The 11,065-nt window shown below is 38.8% G+C and overlaps 1 protein-coding gene across 1 annotated transcript; it reads left to right on the top strand.

Moving 5' to 3' along the window:
* The first annotated feature begins 492 nt into the window (after positions 1-492).
* Positions 493-10,774, top strand: LOC102691870 (annexin A2). The gene is made up of 13 exons (XM_015343682.2): positions 493-590; positions 2,281-2,341; positions 3,285-3,378; positions 4,489-4,583; positions 4,903-5,016; positions 5,731-5,821; positions 5,916-5,995; positions 6,135-6,194; positions 6,595-6,688; positions 7,319-7,414; positions 8,245-8,303; positions 9,394-9,516; positions 10,401-10,774. The coding sequence occupies exons 2-13, from the start codon at positions 2,291-2,293 to the stop codon at positions 10,458-10,460; spliced, it is 1,017 nt and encodes a 338-aa protein (XP_015199168.1). The 5' UTR covers positions 493-590; positions 2,281-2,290; the 3' UTR covers positions 10,461-10,774.
* Positions 10,775-11,065: the final 291 nt, after the last annotated feature.

Raw genomic sequence — 11,065 nt, forward strand, 5'->3', positions numbered from 1 at the left:
TAAAAATATTCCTTAGACAAAAAAGGTTTAATGAAGTGATTCAGAATTTTTCTTATGTTTTCAGTCAGTGGGAGTTTGTATAAATTCCTCCTCTGCTTTAGACCAAGACTGTGATCAACATTGGAATATCAGCAGTCTGTGGGGAATGAAATCCAGCAGGTCTACACAAATGAAGGTATATCATTAGAAATCAAGAAAGAGCTGTCTCCTCCACTCATTGGAAACTGGCCTTTTTCTGCATGAAGACAAGAAACTGAGACATTCATGTGCTTTCCTTTGTTGCCATCGAATTCCAAAACTGTAACATCCTTTGTGTTCTGTCCCCCAAATGAAAAGAAGGCATAAAAACAGCTGGGTTTAAGTTTGGTACACATTTATACATTTTCCACTGGCATTTTTTTTTGTGAAGTTTGACCATGAGGCTTAAATAGCTGTGCAGGATTGGAGGAGCTGCTGTTCGACTGAGTGGGCTGTGGCAGGAGGTGGGAGGAAACTGAATGAGCTTTCAGCCTCTGGTATTTAAACGCCACACCCAGTACAGCTTTCATAGCTGGAGCTATTCTTTGAGCAGCACAGGCAGACACACGGAGGTAAGGCCTCATTCTGCACAGCTGAATTAACAAACAAAAGCTTGATGCATTATCATACGTTACTAATTGTTTTTGAGAGTCTTATCTGAGCCACACAAAGCTCCAAAACACACGAACCAACTTGGAAAAGTATTGGTTATGAAATTCTGTAATTACATTGTGTGGCTAAATTTAGGATATAAAAAGTAGAATTTATTAGTCTTTTTTCCTTTGGTGCTACCTTTAGGCATGTTTCTTACTCTGAGAGTAAGAAACATTACTCTGAGAAGGAGTTTTGTATCACAAACTAGTGATAGTAGAGTTCATTTTTATCTTTAAAGTTTAATCTAAAAAGTACCTTGGAACCTAAACGAAGTTGAACCTTATGCTATTAATTTTGCTGATTTGTTCTTCTCCAAAAAATATATCTTGGGTAACTTTGATTTCAAATGAGCTCTACAACTCATTGTCTTTTTTTTCTTTGCTTTACAGACTAGTTTGCAAAGCAAACTAAGTTCCTTTGCAGTATGTTTTAATTCTTTGTAAGTTAAAGACTATGATTACAGTACTAGCTAAATCTGATGTGTGGAAAATATGTTATTTATATGAAGGGAAGCTTAAATGTGCTCTCTGAGAGAGGAAGGCTTTCGTTCAGTAAGTGCTCACATGCACAGGACGCTGTAGAGACCTCAGGGCGTTGCCATTTTAAGGGTGTATCAAGGAGTGTCTGAGCAAGAATATCCAAGATGGAACCCCATCATGGAATCACCAGAAAGCGTGATACACCATTAATCAAATCCAGCTATCATTCACTCTCAATTTATTGTCTGGCCATGAATCTCAACATTGTCAGAGGGATTTAATTTTGTGGTTTTTATTATTTTTTCCATCCAGAATCCAATTTTGTTTTCACAGCCTTTATTCAGAACTCATACTGTTTTTCAGCGTGCAAGTTAACAAGTTCTAAACATTTGTAACAGCACCCATTTGCACCAGGGTGTGTGTGTGATTCATCCGTAATGCAAAAAAACTTTTTGTGCAGTGACGCTGGTATAGTGTAAACATCAGTTGCTAAGCTGTTGGTTGCTAAGCATGCATATTCACTGAGCAATTTAGCAATCAGCGGCAGTTTACTCACACAGGAGTTCTGCTCAAACATGTCCACACTGAGCCTTCCACTGCCTCTGATAACCACTAGATGTGAAAAAAGCCATCTCCAATGAATGTGCCACGTGGCACATTCATTGTTTATATTGAAATATTTACCAAAATGGCATTTGAACTATCTTTTAAAATCTAAATTGTTGAGGCTCTTTGAGTTTAATAAAAAACTGTAGGCATAAAAGGTTAGGAAATTTGTTTCAAGCTTGTGTTTCTGTTCTGCTTTAACATAACTGGTTGATTCAATTCATTTGGATGATAAAGAAATGTGTATAGGTACTGGTGCTTCAAGGCACTATATTGGGTTTTAAAAACTCAGATGGGAGAACGGAGAAAGTACTCTTAACAGCACAACTGAAAATATGGTGACCCTTGGATTTTTTTGGCTTCTAAAGTTAAGCTGTTGCACAATGGGTAGAAGTCAACAGCAGGAGTTTAAAGTTGTCAAGCTAGGAAACTTCACATTTTTCAGCTGTCATACATTATTGCTTTTTTTATAAGGCAGCCATTTTTCCATAACCCAGGGGATTTTATTTGGTGTCTTTTGCAGTAGCACAAACATGGCTTTGGTGTCCGAGTTCCTGGGACAACTCACTCTCAATTTTGGTGGGGTAAGTAGTCCCTGTTGCGTCCCAGTTGAGAATGAATTTAAACCCTCTGGTGCTTTAAGTGAACAAATTGACTTATTATTTGATTAGAGCTTTAGGATAGGAAAAAACTATTCATAAAGAATGTCCGTTATACAAATTAAAAAGTTAGTAACGCTTTACAATGAGATTTAGTAACCGTAATAGAGTAATTATTAATGACCAACAGTTAATGAGTATCTAGAATTCACTGTGAATAGTGAATAGTAAATCTGCACAAATATATAAAATAAAGTGAATGCTGCTATTAAACATAAGTACAACCTGTAATGGACTTTTTCTATTGCATTCACAAACAAGATCACACAGTAATCAGACAACAAAGCTGTGAGTTTGATTTGAAACATATCCCCCCAGTGCACATATATATAGTGTTTATATATTCCACAGGTTGTATAAATATTATATAATAGACTAATCTGTTAAGAGCTTTGAGAGACAAATGTAAAAATAAGGAATTAAGATGTGCATCTGTGGCCTGGTACAAGATGAACAGCTGAAGAATGGTGATTTACAGTGTATGTGAATGTTCAAACATATTTATTTGTACATGTCACATAGTATTACGAAGCAGCATTTTGTACAGGCGTCACTCATCAAGTGCAGCCTTTAGTGGTCGGGCTTTGATCTGCAACTTCATTATGGTGGAAATCTGATACTCGATATATGTATAATAATAATAATATATAATTAAATACATGCCTTGCAATCAGAATTAGGACAGACGTGCAGATGGGGGGTGGCAGTTATGTGTAATTTAGAGGTTTTACTATTTAATCTCAATTTCGGAAAATTATCTGGAGTTTTTCTGGAATTAGAAACAGCTGGGCAGGCAAACACTGCACTTGAGCAAAAATATTTAAAAGTTACCCTGAATATCTCCTCACCTTGGTTTTTACACCTGCAGTCTTCGGAACCCACAAGCCCTACTGTGGTGCCAGTCGCTGACTTTGATGCTGACAAGGATGCTGCCAGAATAGAAACCGCTATCAAAACAAAAGGTAAGAAGGAATACTGGTACCTTATGACGACATAATTTTATTTATTCAAAAAAACGTACTGTCCTCATTATCACAGTTCCTAAATCTTACAGGTTTATAACATTCATTCAGAAACGATGTCTTGAGATACAGGCCTAGTGCTGGAAGATAAAAATTTGTCTGGAGACAAAATGTAGACCACACAGTTAGTCATTTGAAGCAGTGTAACACTAACCTTCATGCTTTGAGAGATACAGTAGTTCCCTTCTATAACCAGGGCTAAGTTCTTTAAAACTGTACTGCTCCTGGGCCAGACTTCCATGAATGAATTTTGGCACTCCAATTCTAACCTTGATTCGAAATTTTCACTTAAATCCTAAGTTGGGAATGGAAAGATGTGGGAATTTAGAGAAGGCTGTTTCAGGATGTAAAAATGAAATGCATTAATGTGGTGCAGGCATTTCTGAGTCACCATGAGACACTGCATTTGTACATGCAGCCCTAACCACAAGGATACAACAGTTCCCTGGGCAGCAGCCCAACAGCAGGATGATTCAGACCATGGCGTGTTCTACAGTACACCATGACCACAGGCCTTGTGGTAAAAAAATCAGATAGTGATTTTTTACCAAGCTTCACAAGAGCAATAGCAGAGCAGGAATAAAACATTACAGGGCACAAATAAAGTGTGAAAGTAGTTACAGTTTTTTTGTAATCAGAAGTACAGTAATCAGGAGTGTTGTCATTTGGATTCTTGTCATAACGTGGTGTAGCTGAGAGTCACATGAATGTCTGTGCAGCCAGAGAAAGAGACTGCCAGTGTTAGAGAAATTATAAAAAAAACGCTTCACATCGAAATACCAATGTTGTTAGGAGAGAAATGTTGCAAAGTCACATTAAAAATACATTTTAACCTGTGTTAACCTTAGAACCTATGACACAAGTGCATCTTAATGCCTTAGAAACATTCCATCTTTTCTTTCTTAATTCATTTACATTGTGCTAAAATAGTGGCAGTGTGCTGTAGTACATGGTTAATGGGTTTCAATTATAGATGCCGGTGGAATTTTGGAAGATTCCATTCAATAGGGCTTTTCGTGAGATCATATTTCTCTTTTGCTCTTCTTTCAGGCGTGGATGAGCAGACCATTATTGACATTTTGACCAAGCGCAGCTACTTGCAAAGGAGGGACATTGCCTTCGCTTACGAGAGGCGAGCCAAGAAGGTAAGCAGACGGGAGCAGGGCTGAACAGGCTGACGCACAGATTCACCTTGGTGCTACATCTGACCAAATGGAAAAGCGCCACTGCCATTCCTTCCATATCCTTACAGGGAATATTAGTTACAGTGAAACTAGCTAAGAAATGATTAGCTCCCATATACTGTAGGAATATTGTGGCACCCTAAAAGTACCCTTTGTGAGAGAAGTATTATAAATGGAGCAAAGATTGTGTGAACAATCCTAGAATCAGCAGTCATGTCTCGTTGCTCTGTCACTACCGTGTCTATTAGGATGAGGCAGTAACAAGCGCTCATGTCTTCAGGATATGATCACTGCTCTGAAAGGTGCCCTGTCTGGGTCCCTGGAGACAGTGATACTGGGGCTGATGAAGAGCACATCACAGTACGACGCCTCCGAATTGAAAGCCTCCATGAAGGTGAGTAATGTATGCTGCCAAAGCAATCTCTGAATAAACGCCGTGTCACTTGCCTTGTAAATGGCAAACTCTCAAACCCCGTTAGACACTGTAAATCTAAATTTTTGTATATTTTGATGTTCTGATTAATATGAATCAGAGACGTGCCTAAGGTCTCTGTCAGATGACTGAATGAATTACAAATACATGTATTCAAGGTACAAAACACAGCACAATTTATGATGTGGAATCTGCAGAAAATGATAAATCTTTGCTGCCCTCTGCTGTTTTAAAAAGGACCTTTCATTTATTTCACAAACTGTATAACTTAATAATAGTTCATACAGAGCTGATGTATATATTTTGTTGAATATAAAATAGAATTTCTATTCATATTTGGTAATTACTTGAGATCAATATTATCAAATATATCTGTTTACTTTTGGGTATTTCCGGGAGTAATAGTCCTCTCTTATGGAATGCAGATACAGTCATCAGTTCATGGCTCTAAGACACCAAAATAACCATTATCATAATTCTAATTGTTATAATTAAACAATTCTGGTAACAATACACATCAGAAAGGAATATTAACATCTCCATAATCTCTCATCAAATAGCTCATGATACATCTTCATCAAATTCAGGAGACATAAAAATCATCCACTCCGCAAAAGGACTCAATTCTCAGGACTAAGGACTCCAAACTAAGTAGGATTTTTCTCTGTTCTGCAGGGTTTAGGAACCGATGAGGAAAGCCTGATTGAGATAGTCTGCTCTCGCAGCAGTGAGGAGCTAGCAGAGATCAAGAAGGTCTACAAGGAATGTAAGTCACAAGCCCACATTCCGAAAATAACCTTCTTGTGAAGGACAAAGGCTGTCTCCAGGAACAAAACGTTCCATGTGTGTTTTCCCCGCAGTCTACAAGAAAGACCTGGAGAAGGACGTGGCTGGAGACACCTCTGGGAATTTTGGAAAACTGCTCTTGGCCCTGGTGAAGGTGAGGGAGTTTCATCTCTAAAGGGAATGGAAAGGCCCTGGCTTGTGTTGGCTAGACAAGAGTCCCCCATCTTCGTCTTTTGTGTGTTTTACTGTTTCTGTTTCATGTCACTTTAACGTCTCTCTCCCATATTCTGTAGACAATAAGAGAACCGCCCAGCAGTGTTGTGGACTATGAGAAAATTGATCAGGATGCCAGAGTAAGTAAAACAAGTCTGTGCTACTACAGTGTATCTCGACAATTATTAAAAGACCAAACACTTCTATTACAATGTTTAGTCATTAGTTATATATGATAATGTTATAACACTTTTATGATCATACCCAGTAGAATCAAGACATTTTTAAGATGTTATTTTCTACCTGCAAGCATTAGAAACATCCATATGTTAATTGTTTTTGATTGTTGTGTTTCTGTAGGATGATCACTCACACAAATTATCCCCAAACTTAAATACTGCATTGCATTAAACATTAAACATTGCATTTTTAATGCTTGTTTCTTCATTTTTCTCTATTATATTGTTCTCGATCCCCATTGATCCCTATTAAACATCAAGGATGGACTGTTAGGAGTAATGACTAATTTCTTGCACCCAGGCCCTCTATGAGGCTGGAGTTAAAAGGAAGGGAACAGACGTTGCCACATGGATATCCATTATGTCTGAAAGGAGCGTTCCCCACCTTCAGAAAGGTACACCATTACTGATAAATATAACCGAGCTCCGGGTTGGGTGTGGAAACCTCCAGGCACCAAAATAAGCTTCCAGTCAGTCTCTTCGTGCCATTTAAAAGGGTTCATTTCTTGAGTTTTATAAGATGGAACGTAGTTTCATGTGATATTTTACAAGTATGATAATTGTGGGAACTGTACGTGCGCAGTCGTTATTTGAGTAAACTTGGAAAAGATTGGGTTCTCTTGTGTTTCACTGAGTCAGCAATTGTGGCTAGGCTATAGGTTGAGCCCTTTAGACTGCAGCTTTGAGACTTGCACTCATACATTACCATGATGGACCTGAAAGTGGAGGTGCCGATTTCCACTTCCACGACTGATATTCAGGTAGGACTGTTCAAGCAGGCAGAGGGCATGCCCTTCCTGTCACAGTGCAGTGCTACAAGTCTGAAGTGTGCCCATGCTCCTGGGGGGAGCTCGGGTTTGGCTATTTACTTCCCGCTAAAAAAAGGCGAGTCTTGAATTACTGTCACACCAGAGGTTGCGTTAGTCGGTGCAGAAGTACTGAGAGAAGTTGAGTAGCATTGGAATACCTTCAATGGACCAAAATGCCACTTCAGAAATTTTATTACAGTCTGTTTCACTTTCTAGTCTTTGAAAGGTACAAGAGCTACAGCCCTTACGACATGCAAGAAAGCATCCGGAAGGAAGTGAAGGGAGACCTGGAAAAATCATTCCTCACACTGGGTATATTATGTTATATATGATTTTTAACAGTGATAACAGTTTCAAAATGGGGTACGAAGAAAGCAGGAATAAAAATGTTCCCAAATTGTTAAACTCACTAACATGAACAGTGCTTACAGTATATATTGAACTGTGTATACAGAGGCATGGGTATCCCAATGTCCTAAAACGTATTAGTCAAATAGAGCCAAATAATTCAGTCACTGAAACTACATTGCTTTAACAAAGACATTAATTTTACTGTGATTTCATTGTGATAGTAAACATTCTGAAGATGTGAATATGTAAACATTATAAACAGCACATTAACTGTACAGTCTAATAAGTTTTTGGTATGGTGAAATCATTGAGTTTATCCCCTTGGATAAATTACTAACTTATTAATGTACAGTAGCCTGTCACATGCAACTTCATGCATGTCTGTCTCCAGAACCTGTGAATTATTGTCGCATTCTGTACTCTCCTTGCAGCAGTGTGCTCTCACGCTTTGTAAAGGGTGACTTTAAGATTGTTTCACAGTGAAAGCACTCTAACTCTTCAGAATTGCAGAATGAGCTGATTGTAAGGCTCAGGGGCATTTTGCCTTCTTGGGATCCCATTTGTACTCTACTAACAGTTGATTCATTTCTTATTAAACATAATTGCAAGCTGTTTTGAGAAAAACAACATTTGATTTCAAGGGATGCCCCCAAAGAAATCGTGGATAGGTGCCTAAGAACCAGAGGCGCCCTCCTAACTAGGAACACTTTATGGAGTACAAGGGTAACTGCCAAAGAAAATATGAAAAAAGCAGGTTATTTAAATATGCTTCTCTCTCTCTCTTCCTGCAGTTCAGTGCTTTGAAAACAAACAGTTATATTTTGCTAACAGACTCCAAGATGCCATGAAGGTACGTTTGTAACATTAAGCAGCTGCATGTCTCTTGTTTCCTTGCTGTTTGCCTGTTCAGTGCTGCCACCCTGTTGTGGAAGAGATTCCCTTGTTTCCACAGCAATTAGCATCCATTTACAGTGCTGAACAAAAAGTGAAAAACAGGGTCACAATATGGGTTTAGGTTTCCTAGCCAAATCCAAATCTCCACTTTTCTTAACGTAACAAATTCCAGCATCTTCCAATGTAAGCTTGCATTTCTCTGTCTACATGTTCAAGACCAGATTATTAATTGTTTAAAATGAGAATATTGCCACCCCTGCTTCGGCAGCAGCTTGGCAGATATTCTTGTGCTTAAACTCCTGTTCTGAAAATTCTGAAAAATACCCATATCAAATTAATAGTATAAATGGTTTATTTTTATATAAAAGTTTCACATTCACAGCCAGCAGCGCTCACCCTGCGGTCCATGTGGGTCCTAATGCCCCAGTATAGTGACAAGGACACTATATTGTAAACAGATGCTGTCATTTGGATGAGACCTCAAACTGAGGTCCTGACTCTCTGTATCAGTAAAAATCCCAGGCTGTTTCTCAAAAAGAGTAGGGGTGTTACCCTGGCGTCCTGGCCAAATTTCCCATTGGCCCTTACCAATCGTGGCCTCCTAATAATCCCCATCTATGAATTGGCTTCATAACTCTGCTCTCCTCTACCTGTAAAGCGCTTTGAATGGAGTGTCCAGAAAAGCTCTATATAAGTGTAAGCAATTATTATTATTATTACATTCCTAAGATGATTTTTTTCTATTTATAATGCTCATTTACTTACCAGATTTTTTTTCCCCCATGAAATTATTACATTCAATTGTAAGCCCTTTAAGGAGCTCCAGACAGCAGGCAACAGACTCGAGTTGATCTGTTTTCTTTGATATATCCAAGAAACGTCCTGCATGCTCAGTTTCACAGAACCTGTAAGACCTGTAACATTGCCATCATTTAAACTGGAGACTGTATTAAATCAACAGAAAATGCTTTTGATAACAAATGACATTTGAATCATTTACATAAGGCAGCAGTGAATTCCTTACCCACCTACACTGCTAATTTCAGAGCAAGGGAGCCAAGGAGAAGGTGCTGACCAGGATCATGCTGTCCCGCTGCGAGGTTGACTTGATGAAGATCAGAGCGGAATTCAAGAAGCAGTACAGCAAATCCCTCTATCAGACCATTGCTGTAAGTGCCACGTCTGCCAGGAACCAATATTTTGGAATAGAACCTATGACTTTCATGTCTGATTGACCACTGTTTGTATGCAACCCAATGTCTTGGCTTATCAAGTGGTGACAGTTAGCTCACCTGTTAAAAGGGGGGTTTTGTTACTGTAAGACTCCAGAGTGATGCCCCAGCTCTACTGCTGACCTGGGGCTAACCTGAGCAAGATTACTCCTAATTTGTTTTTTGGTGTAATATCACTTTAAGGGAGATCACTTTATTTCATTAGCCATATACAATTTCTTGCATTAGGAATTTGTCTTTTTCACGTACCCCAGCTTGCTCTCCATGAGACACACAGACAGGGAGAGAACATTTTCAGAGCACAGGGTCGGCCATTTATACGGCGCCCCTGGAGCAGTTAGGGTTAAGGGCCTTGCTCAGGGGCCCAACGGAGTAGGATTTCCCTGCCTGACGTGGGATTTGAACCAGCAACCTTCCAGCCGCAGGCACAGATCCTTAGCCACAGAGCCACCACTATGCTAATATGGTGGTTCCGAGTGACTCTACAGCGGTAGATCCTCTAGCACAGTTCATGTACTAGAACCTATAAATGTTGGTATCATCATCAATTAAATGAACTTTTTTTTCTATCATGTGAATTAATACCTCACAATCATTCCCAAGTGTAATACAGTTGCCATGAACAAAACAAAGTACCTAGTTTAGCATATGAAATTGCTGAATACAGAATGTTTAATCATACGGAATGTGATGAAATTACTGGAAACACAAGAAAGAAAATGAAGTACTGAGAAAAGTTTGAATAAGGAAGTAAATATTTTTGTCATTCTTTTTTTTCTGAGCAATCCTAAAATATTATGTGTCTCTTCCCCCTCCCCCAGGAGCACACCAAGGGAGATTACCAGAGGGCCCTGTTGAGCCTGTGTGGAGGGGACGATTAATCCAAACCCCAGGCTGCGCACCTCAAATTAGGCCAATATCAAGACTTGCCTTTATTGTACTCTATCTCAACAAGTGCAAGACAAATAACGCCAAGAAGTGTATTTCTCGCAACTTGCTGCAGAGCATATTCCAATGTCTTCATTTATAATCCGACATGCCTCTGTATTAGGGTTATTACTTGTGTTTTTATTTTTAAAAAACAGCAAATCATGTTTCGATGGAAAAAATAAAGAAACATGCCAAAGAAAAAAATGTGTACAAAGTCTTACCTTCATAATTTGTTGTGTTGGTAATGAAACATCGTGACATTTTATCTGTGGGCTGTTTTTCCATTATTAAAGAAGCAGACTTTTGTCAGATATACAGGGAAGAGTGTCGTGGCATTAATTTATCTGGTAACTGCATTATCTTAATGTGGAAAGAATGAGCTTTTCTGTTTTTGAGAAAAATCTTTGAGAAAAATACGTGTTTTTTTTTCCCCTTATTATACGAGTTTGGAGTGGTGGTGCATTTTAAGTCTTTCTCACTAGAGTGCGCTAGAACAATGCAAAACTCAAAATTGGTGAAAAAAGCCTAAAACCATCGACTGCCTACTGTGGCATCT

This window comes from Lepisosteus oculatus, chromosome 5 (assembly GCF_040954835.1).
Source record: "Lepisosteus oculatus isolate fLepOcu1 chromosome 5, fLepOcu1.hap2, whole genome shotgun sequence".
Taxonomy (NCBI): Eukaryota; Metazoa; Chordata; class Actinopteri; order Semionotiformes; family Lepisosteidae; genus Lepisosteus; species Lepisosteus oculatus.

Bases quoted from the DNA above. Each gene is read 5' to 3' on its own strand.
- LOC102691870 (XM_015343682.2), top strand. From the start codon at position 2,291: ATGGCTTTGGTGTCCGAGTTCCTGGGACAACTCACTCTCAATTTTGGT. The intron at 5,822-5,915 runs GTAAGTCACAAG...TTTTCCCCGCAG, and splicing joins CAAGAAGGTCTACAAGGAAT to TCTACAAGAAAGACCTGGAG. The intron at 8,304-9,393 runs GTACGTTTGTAA...TGCTAATTTCAG, and splicing joins GACTCCAAGATGCCATGAAG to AGCAAGGGAGCCAAGGAGAA.